Below are 15,252 nucleotides of genomic sequence, written 5' to 3' on the forward strand. Positions count from 1 at the left end.
GATGTCATTATTGATAAGCGGTGGTGGTCAGTAGCAGTGGTCAGACAGTGTCAGCCTCACTAAGCTGTGTCTTCTCTCTCTGTCCCACCACAACTCAGGGACCTGCCGGAGACAGAGGGTTCCCAGGAACACAAGGAGACTCAGGGGTCAAAGGACAAAAGGTAAAGGCCAGAAGCCATTTATTTAAGAGCATGAGTATTTGAATATTATCGGAGGATAAATACTGAGTGTTTTCCCTGTGACCTCTCCAGGGGGATCGTGGTGATGGTTACCCAGGACCCAGGGGTTCTCCAGGGCCACCTGGACCCCCAGGCCCAGGGACAGTTGATCGCGCTGTGAGTCAACCACTACAGCATCAGGCCATTCAGCCCATTAATTTATGTGGATCAGACATGAATATACCAATATACCACTTTTAATGTTCTTCATTTGTCCCTAGACATTTGTGGATGTGGAAGGCTCCGGAGGATTCCCAGATTTGGAGAAAATACAGGTATGTTTTAGCCACAGAGATTTTGAGTTTGGCCCAGAAAAACGACTTTTCCCAAACTGTATATTGTGAAACCCAAGACTGTTGTGTTGACTGTTTCTTTAGACTCTCCGTGGTCTACCAGGCCCCCCGGGCCCACCAGGTCCCCCTGGCCCCTCAGCCGGTGGTGTCAGCTCCCATGGGTCAGGCTCTTTCGGGCCCCCTGGACCTCCCGGACAGGACGGGGCCCGTGGCCTACCAGTGAGGACCCTCTCTCTACTATATCTGACGTGACAATATGTTTTGTGCCTAGTTAACTGTAGACAGCACAACTACAGCATTGAAATTAATGTCTTGATTTGTTGACCATTATGTATTGATATCATGCTGTGTTTTTCAGGGGCCCGCTGGTCCACCTGGCAGGCCTGGAACCCCAGGACCCAGTAGCGGAGAGAAGGTATGAGACAGGGAGGAGACTTATTTTATTTTAGCTCAACTGATCATACTAAACTCAGCAAAAAAAGAAACGTCCTCATTGTTAACTGCGTTTATTTTCAGCACACTTAACATGTGTAAATATTTGTATGAACATAACAAGATTCCACAACTGAGACATAAACTGAACAAGTTCCACAGACATGTGACTAACATAAATGGAATAATGTGTCCCCTAAAAGTAAGTCAGTTTCTGGTGTGGCCACCAGCTGCATTAAGTACTGCATTGCAGCTCCTCCTCATGGACTGCACCAGAAACTGGACAGCACATGGATGCACCTCACCCTCCGATCCAACAGGTCCCAGACGTGCTCAATGGGATTGAGATCCGTTCTCTTCGCTGGCCATGGCAGAACACTGACATTCCTGTCTTGCAGGAAATCATGCACAGAATGAGCAGTATGGCTGGTGGCATTGTCATGCTGGAGGGTCATGTCAGGATAAGCCCGCAGGAAGGGTACCAGATGAGGGAGGAGGATGTCTTCCCTGTAATGCACATCATTAAGATTGCCTGCAATGACAACAAGCTCAGTCCGATGATGCTGTGACACACTCCCCCAGACCACGACGGACCCTCCACCTCCAAATCTATCCCGCCCCAGAGTACAGGCCTCGGTGTAATGTTCATTCCTTCGACGATAAACGCAAATCCGACCATCACCCCTGGTGAAACAAAACCACGTCTCGTCAGTGAAGAGCACTTTTTGCCAGTCCTGTCTGGTCCAGCGATGGTGGGTTTGTGCCCATAGGCAACGTTGTTGCCGGTGATGTCTGGTGAGGACCTGCCTTACAACAGGCCTACAAGCCCTCAGTCCAGCCTCTCAGCCTATTGTGGACAGTCTGAGCACCGATGGAGGGATTGTGCGTTCCTGGTGTAACCTGGGCAGTTGTTGTTGCCATCCTGTACCTGTCCCGTAAGTGTGATGTTCGGATGTACTGATCATGTGAAGGTGTTGTTATACGTGGTCTGCAAATTCGAGGAGGATCAGCTGTCCGTCCTGTCTCCCTGTAGTGCTGTCTTAGGCATCTCACTGCACGGACATTGCAATTTATTGCCCTGGTCCACATTTGTAGTCCTCATGCCTACTTGCAGCATGCCTAAGGCATGTTCAAGCAGATGAGCAAGAACTCTGGTCATCTTTCTTTTGGTGTTATTCAGAGTCAATAGAAAGGCCTCTTTAGTGTCCTAAGTTTTCAGAACTGTGACCTTAATTGCCTACCATCTGTAAGCTGTTAGTGTATTAACCATTCTACAGGTGCATGTTCATTAATTGTTTATGGTTCATTGAACAAGCATGAGAAACAGTGTTTAAACCCTTTACAATGAAGATCTGTGAAGTTATTTAGATTTTTACAAACTATCTTTGAAAGACAGGGTCCTGAAAAAGGGGTGTTTATTTTTTTGCTGAGTTTATATATCACTGTATACAGCACAGAACTGGACCTTTGTATAGGGATCCTTTTGAGATGATTGTCTCTTTCTCTCTATCTCTCTCTCATCCGCAGGGAGAAGCTGGTGATCTAGGTCTTCCAGGGCCCAGTGGAGAGAGGGTGAGCTCTCAAATACACCCATACTATCCCACCTCTAAATCTTAAATATATAGCTATTTTCACTTTGACCTTGTTTATTTGGTGCTGTTTGGTGTGGGACTTCTCCTAGAGATCAATAGTCTAAACATGATGTTGGTGGTGGGACTTCTCCTAGAGATCAATAGTCTAAACATGATGTTGGTGGTGGGACTTCTCCTAGAGATCGATAGTCTAAACATGATGTTGGTGGTGGGACTTCTCCTAGAGATCGATAGTCTAAACATGATGTTGGTGGTGGGACTTCTAGAGATCGAAAGTCTAAACATGATGTTGGTGGTGGAACTTCTCCTAGAGATCAATAGTCTAAACATGATGTTGGTGGTGGGACTTCTAGAGATCGAAAGTCTAAACATGATGTTGGTGGTGGAACTTCTCCTAGAGATCGATAGTCTAAACATGATGTTGGTGGTGGGACTTCTAGAGATCGATAGTCTAAACATGATGTTGGTGGTGGGACTTCTCCTAGAGATCGATAGTCTAAACATTATGTTGGTGGTGGGACCTCTCCTAGAGATCGATAGTCTAAACATTATGTTGGTGGTGGGACTTCTCCTAGAGATCAATAGTCTAAACATGATGTTGGTGGTGGGACTTCTCCTAGAGATCGATAGTCTAAACATTATGTTGGTGGTGGGACCTCTCCTAGAGATCAATAGTCTAAACATGATGTTGGTGGTGGGACTTCTCCTAGAGATCAATAGTCTAAACATGATGTTAGTGGTGGGACCTCTCCTAGAGATCAATAGTCTAAACATGATGTTGGTGGTGGGACTTCTAGAGATCGATAGTCTAAACATGATGTTGGTGGTGGGACATCTAGAGATCAATAGTCTAAACATGATGTTAGTGGTGGGACATCTAGAGATCAATAGTCTAAACATGATGTTGGTGGTGGAACTTCTCCTAGAGATCAATAGTCTAAACATGATGTTGGTGGTGGGACTTCTAGAGATCGATAGTCTAAACATGATGTTGGTGGTGGGACCTCTCCTAGAGATCAATAGTCTAAACATTATGTTGGTGGTGGGACAATAGTCTAAACATGATGTTGGTGGTGGGACTCTTCTAGAGATCGAAAGTCTAAACATGATGTTGGTGGTGGAACTTCTCCTAGAGATCAATAGTCTAAACATGATGTTGGTGGTGGGACTTCTAGAGATCGAAAGTCTAAACATGATGTTGGTGGTGGAACTTCTCCTAGAGATCAATAGTCTAAACATGATGTTGGTGGTGGGACTTCTAGAGATCAATAGTCTAAACATGATGTTGGTGGTGGGACTTCTAGAGATCAATAGTCTAAACATGATGTTGGTGGTGGGACTTCTCCTAGAGATCAATAGTCTAAACATGATGTTGGTGGTGGGACTTCTCCTAGAGATCAATAGTCTAAACATGATGTTGGTGGTGGGACTTCTAGAGATCGATAGTCTAAACATGATGTTGGTGGTGGGACCTCTCCTAGAGATCGATAGTCTAAACATGATGTTGGTGGTGGGACTTCTAGAGATCGATAGTCTAAACATGATGTTGGTGGTGGGACTTCTAGAGATCGATAGTCTAAACATGATGTTGGTGGTGGGACTTCTAGAGATCGAAAGTCTAAACATGATGTTGGTGGTGGAACTTCTCCTAGAGATCAATAGTCTAAACATGATGTTGGTGGTGGAACTTCTCCTAGAGATCAATAGTCTAAACATGATGTTGGTGGTGGGACTTCTAGAGATCGAAAGTCTAAACATGATGTTGGTGGTGGAACTTCTCCTAGAGATCAATAGTCTAAACATGATGTTGGTGGTGGGACTTCTAGAGATCGATAGTCTAAACATGATGTTTGTGGTGGGACCTCTCCTAGAGATCGATAGTCTAAACATTATGTTGGTGGTGGGACATCTAGAGATCGATAGTCTAAACATGATGTTTGTGGTGGGACCTCTCCTAGAGATCGATAGTCTAAACATGATGTTGGTGGTGGGACATCTAGAGATCGATAGTCTAAACATGATGTTGGTGGTGGACCTCTCCTAGAGATCGATAGTCTAAACATGATGTTGGTGGTGGGACATCTAGAGATCGATAGTCTAAACATTATGTTGGTGGTGGGACTTCTCCTAGAGATCAATAGTCTAAACATGATGTTTGTGGTGGGACCTCTCCTAGAGATCGATAGTCTAAACATGATGTTGGTGGTGGGACCTCTCCTAGAGATCGATAGTCTAAACATGATGTTTGTGGTGGGACTTCTCCTAGAGATCGATAGTCTAAACATGATGTTAGTGGTGGGACTTCTCCTAGAGATTGATAGTCTAAACATGATGTTGGTGGTGGGACTTCTCCTAGAGATTGATAGTCTAAACATGATGTTGGTGGTGGGACTTCTCCTAGAGATCGATAGTCTAAACATGATGTTGGTGGTGGGACTTCTCCTAGAGATCGATAGTCTAAACATGATGTTGGTGGTGGGACTTCTCCTAGAGATCAATAGTCTAAACATGATGTTGGTGGTGGGACTTCTAGAGATCAATAGTCTAAACATGATGTTGGTGGTGGAACTTCTCCTAGAGATCAATAGTCTAAACATTATGTTGGTGTGGGACTTCTCCTAGAGATCAATAGTCTAAACATGATGTTGGTGGTGGGACCTCTCCTAGAGATCAATAGTCTAAACATTATGTTGGTGGTGGGACTTCTCCTAGAGATCAATAGTCTAAACATGATGTTGGTGGTGGGACTTCTCCTAGAGATCAATAGTCTAAACATGATGTTGGTGGTGGGACTTCTCCTAGAGATCAATAGTCTAAACATGATGTTGGTGGTGGGACTTCTCCTAGAGATCAATAGTCTAAACATGATGTTGGTGGTGGGACTTCTCCTAGAGATCAATAGTCTAAACATGATGTTGGTGGTGGGACTTCTCCTAGAGATCAATAGTCTAAACATGATGTTGGTGGTGGGACTTCTCCTAGAGATCAATAGTCTAAACATTATGTTGGTGTGGGACTTCTCCTAGAGATCAATAGTCTAAACATGATGTTGGTGGTGGGACTTCTCCTAGAGATTGATAGTCTAAACATTATGTTGGTGGTGGGACTTCTAGAGATCGAAAGTCTAAACATGATGTTGGTGGTGGGACTTCTCCTAGAGATCGATAGTCTAAACATTATGTTGGTGGTGGGACTTCTCCTAGAGATCGATAGTCTAAACATGATGTTGGTGGTGGGACTTCTAGAGATCAATAGTCTAAACATGATGTTGGTGGTGGGACATCTAGAGATCGATAGTCTAAACATGATGTTGGTGGTGGGACTTCTCCTAGAGATTGATAGTCTAAACATTATGTTGGTGGTGGGACATCTAGAGATCAATAGTCTAAACATGATGTTGGTGGTGGGACATCTAGAGATCGATAGTCTAAACATGATGTTGGTGGTGGGACCTCTAGAGATCGATAGTCTAAACATGATGTTTGTGGTGGGACCTCTCCTAGAGATCAATAGTCTAAACATGATGTTGGTGGTGGGACCTCTCCTAGAGATCAATAGTCTAAACATTATGTTGGTGGTGGGACCTCTCCTAGAGATCAATAGTCTAAACATGATGTTGGTGGTGGGACTTCTCCTAGAGATCAATAGTCTAAACATGATGTTGGTGGTGGGACTTCTCCTAGAGATCGATAGTCTAAACATTATGTTGGTGGTGGGACATCTAGAGATCAATAGTCTAAACATGATGTTGGTGGTGGGACATCTAGAGATCGATAGTCTAAACATGATGTTGGTGGTGGGACCTCTCCTAGAGATCAATAGTCTAAACATGATGTTGGTGGTGGGACTCTCCTAGAGATCAATAGTCTAAACATGATGTTGGTGGTGGGACTCTCCTAGAGATCAATAGTCTAAACATGATGTTGGTGGTGGGACCTCTCCTAGAGATCAATAGTCTAAACATGATGTTGGTGGTGGGACTTCCTAGAGATCAATAGTCTAAACATGATGTTGGTGGTGGGACCTCTCCTAGAGATCAATAGTCTAAACATTATGTTGGTGGTGGGACTCTCCTAGAGATCAATAGTCTAAACATGATGTTGGTGGTGGGACTTCTCCTAGAGATCAATAGTCTAAACATGATGTTGGTGGTGGGACTCTCCTAGAGATCAATAGTCTAAACATGATGTTGGTGGTGGGACCTCTCCTAGAGATCGATAGTCTAAACATTATGTTGGTGGTGGGACTTCTCCTAGAGATCAATAGTCTAAACATGATGTTGGTGTGGGACTTCTCCTAGAGATCAATAGTCTAAACATTATGTTGGTGGTGGGACCTCTCCTAGAGATCAATAGTCTAAACATGATGTTGGTGTGGGACCTCTCCTAGAGATCAATAGTCTAAACATTATGTTGGTGGTGGGACCTCTCCTAGAGATCGATAGTCTAAACATGATGTTGGTGTGGGACTTCTCCTAGAGATCAATAGTCTAAACATGATGTTGGTGGTGGGACTTCTCCTAGAGATCGATAGTCTAAACATTATGTTGGTGGTGGGACCTCTCCTAGAGATCAATAGTCTAAACATTATGTTGGTGGTGGGACCTCTCCTAGAGATCAATAGTCTAAACATTATGTTGGTGGTGGGACTTCTCCTAGAGATCAATAGTCTAAACATTATGTTGGTGGTGGGACCTCTCCTAGAGATCAATAGTCTAAACATTATGTTGGTGGTGGGACCTCTCCTAGAGATCGATAGTCTAAACATTATGTTGGTGGTGGGACCTCTCCTAGAGATCAATAGTCTAAACATTATGTTGGTGGTGGGACTTCTCCTAGAGATCAATAGTCTAAACATTATGTTGGTGGTGGGACCTCTCCTAGAGATCAATAGTCTAAACATTATGTTGGTGGTGGGACTTCTCCTAGAGATCAATAGTCTAAACATGATGTTGGTGGTGGGACTTCCTAGAGATCAATAGTCTAAACATGATGTTGGTGGTGGGACTTCTAGAGATCGAAAGTCTAAACATGATGTTGGTGGTGGGACCTCTCCTAGAGATCAATAGTCTAAACATGATGTTGGTGGTGGGACTCTCCTAGAGATCAATAGTCTAAACATTATGTTGGTGGTGGGACCTCTCCTAGAGATCAATAGTCTAAACATGATGTTGGTGGTGGGACTTCTCCTAGAGATCAATAGTCTAAACATTATGTTGGTGGTGGGACTCTCCTAGAGATCAATAGTCTAAACATTATGTTGGTGGTGGGACTTCTAGAGATCGATAGTCTAAACATTATGTTGGTGGTGGGACCTCTCCTAGAGATCAATAGTCTAAACATGATGTTGGTGGTGGGACTTCTCCTAGAGATCAATAGTCTAAACATGATGTTGGTGGTGGGACTCTCTAGAGATCAAAGTCTAAACATGATGTTGGTGGTGGGACTTCTCCTAGAGATCAATAGTCTAAACATGATGTTGGTGGTGGGACTCTCCTAGAGATCAATAGTCTAAACATGATGTTGGTGGTGGGACATCTAGAGATCAATAGTCTAAACATGATGTTGGTGGTGGGACATCTAGAGATCAATAGTCTAAACATGATGTTGGTGGTGGGACATCTAGAGATCAATAGTCTAAACATGATGTTGGTGGTGGGACATCTAGAGATCAAAGTCTAAACATTGATGTTGGTGGTGGGACATCTAGAGATCAATAGTCTAAACATGATGTTGGTGGTGGGACATCTAGAGATCAATAGTCTAAACATGATGTTGGTGGTGGGACATCTAGAGATCAATAGTCTAAACATGATGTTGGTGGTGGGACTTCTCCTAGAGATCAATAGTCTAAACATGATGTTGGTGGTGGGACATCTAGAGATCAATAGTCTAAACATGATGTTGGTGGTGGGACTCTCCTAGAGATCAATAGTCTAAACATGATGTTGGTGGTGGGACCTCTCCTAGAGATCAATAGTCTAAACATTATGTTGGTGGTGGGACCTCTCCTAGAGATCGATAGTCTAAACATTATGTTGGTGGTGGGACTTCTCCTAGAGATCAATAGTCTAAACATTATGTTGGTGGTGGGACTCTCCTAGAGATCAATAGTCTAAACATGATGTTGGTGGGGGTGTGAGGATTTTATGCTTATGCTTGTCTCCCTCTAGCAAAACTCTTTGTCTGCCTTCTGCAACTTTTTGACCAGTATCTTTAGTGAAGGTGATGGGTCACAGGTACTACTGGGTCCCCTGCTATTGGTTCCTTGTTTTCATCTGCATACTATTGGTTCCTTGGTTTCGGCTGCATTCATCACATGGGGGAATCAACTCACTGAGAAAAACTCTAATTCCCAGTGTTTCATTATAGGACAAATGGAACATTTGCTTGTTTGTCTTCTGACATAACATCTTAAATAGCATGTCGTTGCTTAAGATATTTTACCATCAGTCTGGATGTTTAATATTGGAACTAAACTATATGCAGTCATTGGTTTTTATAATTGTTTTTTATTATTTTCAATATTGATTTACATTGCTTGTTATAGTAATAATTCAGCTTAAATGTGTTTCCAATTTTGTGGAATGCTTCTTTATTTGTCTGTTAGCATGCTGTGTCAATTATGTCTACATGTAAATGGACTGCTGATTTTTACACACACATCTTTACAATCTCTCTCTGTCTCTCACCTCTTCGCTCCTAACCACCAGGGTTCTCAGGGTGACCCTGGAGTGCCTGGTCAGACAGGGCAGGGGGGCTTGGCTGGGCTTCCTGGGCCCATGGGACCGATTGGGACTCCAGGACCACCCGGACCCCCCGGACAGTCCTACCCTGTGCGTTATGTGAGTACTGTACACAACTCCTGCCACCCACCCAGACTACATCAACTACAGCTTAACCTCCCACCCCACAGCTCTCTTCATTCAAATTGTTACCAAATTGACTACATACTGTATATTTGACTACATATATTTTTGTGGAATTGTCTTTTTTGAACTGTATCTGTGTCCTCTCTGTGTAGGGTGACGGGGAGGGTTCCGGAGTGACGGGGGTCAATGGTGTTGCTGGAGTGATAGGGATTCCAGGACCACAGGTGATCTATACATTGCCATTCACTCATAATTTGGATTGCCTTTACGATCACGTCAACTAAGACATAGTCACATATCCATTGTTTTTCAGGGTCCGCCCGGAATCGCAGGCCTTCCAGTAAGAACCAGGAAATCCCTTTGAATATATTGCTAAGTTTGATTGGAGGCCATATCTTTGTTATATAGCAATGCTTACTGTATTCCTGTCATCATACAGGGAAGATCTGGTTTGCCTGGGCTTTCGGGAGAGAAGGGGAGCGAGGGAGCAAGAGGACGGGATGGAACACCAGGGATGGACGGATTCCCAGGACAATTGGTAGAAGATTCTTATCCCTCAGCCACCTCCCCAGACTCTATTAGAACGTTACTTAGGCTTTAGAGTAACCCACACAAAGTGCACTAACCTATTCTGTTTTGTTTCTTGTGTATACACAGGGAGACAAAGGGGAGAGGGGAGACAGAGGAGAAAGGGTGAGTTACCTACTCCCAATTACCATATTTTGGTGGTTGATTTTTTTCTTTTCTTGCTTCTTTAATCAGAACCGTTTTCAGCTGTGCTAACATAATTGCAAAAGGGTTTTCTAATGATCAATGCGTCTTTTAAAATGACACACTTGGATTAGCTAACACAACGTGCCATTGGAACACAAGAGTGATGGTTGCTGATAATGGGCCTCTCTCTGTACGCCGTTTCCAGCTACAACAGTCATTTACAACATTAACAATGTCTACACTGTATTTCTAATCAATTTGATGTTATTTTAAAATGGACAAAACATTTGCTTTTCTTTCAAAAACAAAGACTTTTCTAAGTGACCCCAAACTTTTGAACGGTAGCGTAAGTCATCTATTGCGTGTCCCATGGCTCTCATGCTGTTGTGTGTGTGTGTGTGGTGTTGTAGGGTGAGCCAGGACGTGAAGGGGGGCCCCCTGGACCTCCGGGAGCCCCTGGCCCACCGGGACAGATCTACCAGACCTCAGGCAGCGTGAGTGTGGCTGTGTACTGTACGGTCTTGTCTGCTCTGGATCATAGTGATGTTTCAGTGACACAACTGACCTACCTGTCTCTGTCTCGTTGTAGTTTGATGGAGTTCTTGGGAATCAAGGACAGGTGAGAATTTGACTCAGCAGACAAGTCACTATGTTACTCTACATGCAGTTTTATAATGTCTTATGTTTTATAGTCACCCTAACCCTTATTTCCTTTTCTCCAGGGAGGACCAGGTCTTCCCGGCCGGGCAGGATTCCCAGTATGTATCAGTATCACACTGCCAATGAACCCACAGTGGAGTGGAGACACTTACCTTGACTGTTTCTAAAGATGTATCACAGTTGAAACACACCAAACGGACAATGTTGATCTAGATGTATAGTGGAGATTGCAGCAAAAACGATTGTATAACATGTTAATGGATTTTTTTATTTTATATATATTTCAGTTGAAACACCTTAATAGTGCTCCCTAATATTTCAAAAAGCAATGTTGTACGGCCTACTAGTTGTATGTTGAAAACTGTCTAAAACATGTTAATGGAACTCTCTTTTAAAAACATACACACACAAGGTTGTTATTTATACTGATCACAACTTCTTCTGTAGGGGCCTATGGGACCAAAGGGAGATACAGGAGAGCCTGGACAGCCAGGATACGCAGCTAAGGTCTGGTAATAACTTAATTCATATCTTGTTTTCTGTACAGTACAGGGAAAATTGCATGAAGTATTGACATGTCTCCACCCTGTGTCCTGTCCAGGGGGAGAAAGGAGAACCTGGTATTATCATGGGGCCTGATGGAAGACCCCTGTACCTGGGAGGGCTGGGGTCTCAACCGGTGAGAAAAACCACACACGAGATTTATAGTTGGTAGAAATACTGTATGTTATTATGCTTGTCCATCTCTTTTATATGTGCCATGCAACATAAAATGTTGATACCCTTTCACCTCTGTGTGTGCAGGGAGAGAAGGGACTCCCGGGACCTGAGGGACCTCCTGTAAGTACTCTCCTTTAACAGTGACATGCTTTGTTTCTGATTAGCCATCGATAACCATGGATGTACTGTATATAGCTCTCTGTTTCTGTAGGGTCCAGCTGGTAGATTTATATTGTTCTGTCTCTATAGGGTCCAGCTGGTAGATTTATATTGTTCTGTCTCTGTCCAGCTGGTAAATGTATATTGTTCTGTTAATATAGGGTCCATCTGGTAGATTTATATTGTTCTGTCACTATAGGGTCCAGCTGGTAAATGTATATTGTTCTGTTACTATAGGGTCCATCTGATAGATTTATATTGTTCTGTATCTATAGGGTCCAGCTGGTAAATGTATATTGTTCTGTCTCTATAGGGTCCAGCTGATAGATTTATATTGTTCTGTCTCTATAGGGTCCAGCTGGTAAATGTATATTGTTCTGTCTCTATAGGGTCCAGCTGGTAGATTTATATTGTTCTGTATCTATAGGGTCCAGCTGGTAGATTTATATTGTTCTGTCTCTATAGGGTCCATCTGATAGATTTATATTGTTCTGTCTCTATAGGGTCCAGCTGGTAAATGTATATTGTTCTGTTACTATAGGGTCCATCTGATAGATTTATATTGTTCTGTCTCTATAGGGTCCATCTGGTAGATTTATATTGTTCTGTCTCTATAGGGTCCAGCTGGTAAAGTATATTGTTCTTTACTATTGTTCTAGATTTATATTGTTCTGTCTCTATAGGGTCCAGCTGGTAAATTTATATTGTTCTGTCTCTATAGGGTCCAGCTGGTAGATTTATATTGTTCTGTATCTATAGGGTCCAGCTGGTAGATTTATATTGTTCTGTCTCTATATAGGGTCCAGCTGGTAGATTTATATTGTTCTGTCTCTATAGGGTCCATCTGTAGATCTATATTGTTCTGTCTCTATAGGGTCCAGCTGGTAAATGTATATTGTTCTGTTACTATAGGGTCCATCTGATAGATTTATATTGTTCTGTATCTATAGGGTCCAGCTGGTAAATGTATATTGTTCTGTCTCTATAGGGTCCATCTGATAGATTTATATTGTTCTGTCTCTATAGGGTCCAGCTGGTAAATGTATATTGTTCTGTCTCTATAGGGTCCAGCTGGTAGATTTATATTGTTCTGTCTCTATAGGTTCCAGCTGGTAGATTTATATTGTTCTGTATCTATAGGGTCCAGCTGGTAGATTTATATTGTTCTGTATCTATAGGGTCCAGCTGGTAGATTTATATTGTTCTGTATCTATAGGGTCCAGCTGGTAGATTTATATTGTTTGTTCTCCAGCTGGTAGATTTATATTGTTCTGTCTCTATAGGGTCCAGCTGGTAGATTTATATTGTTCTGTCACTATAGGGTCCAGCTGGTAGATTTATATTGTTCTGTCTCTATAGGGTCCAGCTGGTAGATTTATATTGTTCTGTCTCTATAGGGTCCAGCTGGTAGATTTATATTGTTCTGTCTCTATAGGGTCCAGCTGGTATATTTATATTGTTCTGTCTCTATAGGGTCCAGCTGGTAGATTTATATTGTTCTCTGTCTCTATAGGGTCCAGCTGGTAGATTTATATTGTTCTGTCTCTATAGGGTCCAGCTGGTAGATTTATATTGTTCTGTCTCTATAGGGTCCAGCTGGTAGATTTATATTGTTCTCTGTCTCTATAGGGACCAGCTGGTAGATTTATATTGTTCTCTGTCTCTATAGGGTCCCTATGGTCCAGCTGGTCTAAAGGGAGATATAGGCATGCCAGGTAGACCGGTAAGTATCTCTGTTCAGCTATTAGCCAAGTGGTGGTGCTCTGTAGCTCAGTTGGTAGAGCATGGCAGCATGGCGCTTGCAATGCCAAGACAGTGAGTTTGATTCCCAGGACCACCCATATGTACAAATATATGCACACATGACAAAGTCGCTTTGAATAAGAGTGTTTGCTAAATGGCACTGAAGTGTGACTTAGAAAGAATCCAAGTGTGCTATTTCCCATTCAGTATTAACATGGTGATGGACTGCTGCTGAATGTGAACCAGTGTGTTGGTTACAGGGCCGTCCTGGGTTGAATGGTGTCAAAGGAGAGAGGGGGGATTCAGCAGGAGGGACTGGAGGATATGGAGTAAGTATGACACCGCTGGTTGGTGATTGATGGGATTCATACATGAAAGACTGTTAGGATGCAACCCAGAGGTCAGCATGTCAAATCATTCATAAAAGCAGTGGTATGATTAGACCGTCATGACCCAGACAGGGCATCAGTTTAACCCAGATTGATCCATGTTTTTAGGGTCCTCCAGGACCACCTGGCCCACCCGGACCCCCCGGGCCAGCAGTACCTCTGGACAGGTTCAATGTGAGTAGATGTCTGATCCAGTATTGTATCTTTCCCAGACGTTGGTGTTGTGAGTTATATGCTGTAGTCAGTCAGGTTTGATAGGGTCTCTTTCCAAGGTACAGTAGTGTAACTCTTCTCTCCTTTGTTCTGTTTCACACTCAGAGGGATGATGTATCACGGTTATATCCTGGTAAGTCAACTCATTCTCATTGGCCAGTCCCACACCATGACATAGAACATTACATGTAAAACGATGTCATGTGTTGGCTTACATGTTGGCCTTTTTCCTCCACCCATCAGACTCCAAAGGAGACAAAGGTGATCGTGGAGTACCAGGAATACCCGGGGTACCAGGTACAGTAAGACCAGCTAGTTATTTACCTCCGCTGGCCTTAGGTGTACTAACACACGAGATTGAGCTGATTGAACTCACGTTCTATCGTCTCCACTCTAGGTCTCACGTCCAACTTTGACATCTACACCTTCAAGGTAAGTGACGTAACGACAAAGGAGCTCTACACTCACAACCCGCCATGCATCTGTATGTGTTTGACGTGAGGTCAAATGACGTGGTGTGTGTGTGTGTGTGTGCGTGTCCCTGCAGAGGGAGATGAAGGGAGAGAGAGGAGACTCGGGGATGAAGGGGGAGAAGGGCGAGCCAGCCGGAGGATATTATGGTGGCGGTTACGGTGGACAGGGTGGTCAACCTGGACCTCCAGGACTTCCGGTAAGAATAACCACTGAACAACAGCCATTTTATTTTACTGCATTCTCCACGTTTAATCAGTGCCTTGCATCAAAAGACATGTACAATGGAATTTAATTAGAAAGTTTTAATGAGCAAGATCTATCGATCTCCAGGGGCCAAAGGGAGAGTCCATCATCGGTCCTTCAGGGCCCCAGGGCCCTCCAGGTAACCCAGGAAGAGAGTACGAAGGCAGGCAAGGGAACCCAGGCCCACCGGGGCCCCCCGGACCTTCAGGATCATCCTCCTCACCTGGAGCCTACAGGCCAACACAGAGTGAGGCGTACTCTCTCGCACACACACTCATACATAAAGTACATAGGCAGGAACACAACTTTCTGGTGACATGAAGTACAGTAGCTCCTTGGTTAACAGCTTCAATGAATGTGATCTTTTTACATCTCAGCCATCAGCATCCCTGGACCTCCGGGCCCTCCTGGCCCACCTGGAACTGATGGACACTCCTCTGGGGTGAGTCTGTTAACCCCTCCATTCCTAGTGTAGGGTCTAGGAGGTTAGGGCCTGTTTCTGGACAGGGCCTCACTGTGATGATATATACA

General features: G+C 43.7%; 2 protein-coding genes across 51 annotated transcripts in view; one reads left to right on the top strand and one right to left on the bottom strand.

Annotated features, from left to right (window-relative positions):
- The window catches only part of LOC118375805 (collagen alpha-1(XVIII) chain-like), a 39,568-nt gene that overhangs the window by 22,271 nt on the left and 2,045 nt on the right, over window positions 1-15,252 (top strand). Inside the window, 26 exon segments of the mRNA XM_052500284.1 lie at window positions 99-161; window positions 252-335; window positions 440-493; window positions 596-730; window positions 870-926; window positions 2,471-2,515; window positions 9,248-9,379; window positions 9,559-9,630; window positions 9,720-9,746; window positions 9,846-9,944; window positions 10,064-10,099; window positions 10,531-10,614; window positions 10,710-10,739; window positions 10,843-10,878; window positions 11,228-11,287; window positions 11,382-11,459; window positions 11,585-11,620; window positions 13,329-13,382; window positions 13,663-13,731; window positions 13,900-13,965; window positions 14,110-14,137; window positions 14,248-14,301; window positions 14,402-14,436; window positions 14,552-14,674; window positions 14,809-14,968; window positions 15,099-15,163. Coding sequence (XP_052356244.1) covers window positions 99-161; window positions 252-335; window positions 440-493; window positions 596-730; window positions 870-926; window positions 2,471-2,515; window positions 9,248-9,379; window positions 9,559-9,630; window positions 9,720-9,746; window positions 9,846-9,944; window positions 10,064-10,099; window positions 10,531-10,614; window positions 10,710-10,739; window positions 10,843-10,878; window positions 11,228-11,287; window positions 11,382-11,459; window positions 11,585-11,620; window positions 13,329-13,382; window positions 13,663-13,731; window positions 13,900-13,965; window positions 14,110-14,137; window positions 14,248-14,301; window positions 14,402-14,436; window positions 14,552-14,674; window positions 14,809-14,968; window positions 15,099-15,163 — 1,782 coding nt within the window.
- On the bottom strand, window positions 2,524-9,241 carry LOC127916937 (uncharacterized). 50 transcript variants are annotated; one of them, XM_052500262.1, is made up of 9 exons: window positions 8,452-8,564; window positions 7,719-7,764; window positions 7,365-7,409; window positions 7,140-7,229; window positions 6,297-6,338; window positions 5,137-5,193; window positions 4,883-4,915; window positions 3,705-4,007; window positions 2,524-3,056 (listed from the first exon to the last, which is right to left on the bottom strand). In XM_052500262.1, exons 1-9 carry the CDS (start codon window positions 8,521-8,523, stop codon window positions 2,590-2,592), a joined length of 1,155 nt encoding a protein of 384 aa, XP_052356222.1. In that variant the 5' UTR covers window positions 8,524-8,564; the 3' UTR covers window positions 2,524-2,589. The 50 variants fall into 50 exon arrangements, 40 of the variants coding, with proteins under 40 accessions (XP_052356222.1, XP_052356204.1, XP_052356203.1 ...); XM_052500244.1 differs by lacking the exon at window positions 4,883-4,915 and adding exons at window positions 4,838-4,870; window positions 5,946-5,987 and having other exon boundaries at window positions 6,165-6,338; window positions 7,140-7,409; window positions 7,674-7,764; XM_052500243.1 differs by adding an exon at window positions 5,946-5,987 and having other exon boundaries at window positions 6,165-6,338; window positions 7,140-7,409; window positions 7,674-7,764.

This window comes from Oncorhynchus keta, unplaced genomic scaffold, assembly GCF_023373465.1.
Source record: "Oncorhynchus keta strain PuntledgeMale-10-30-2019 unplaced genomic scaffold, Oket_V2 Un_contig_10132_pilon_pilon, whole genome shotgun sequence".
Classification (NCBI taxonomy): domain Eukaryota; kingdom Metazoa; phylum Chordata; class Actinopteri; order Salmoniformes; family Salmonidae; genus Oncorhynchus; species Oncorhynchus keta.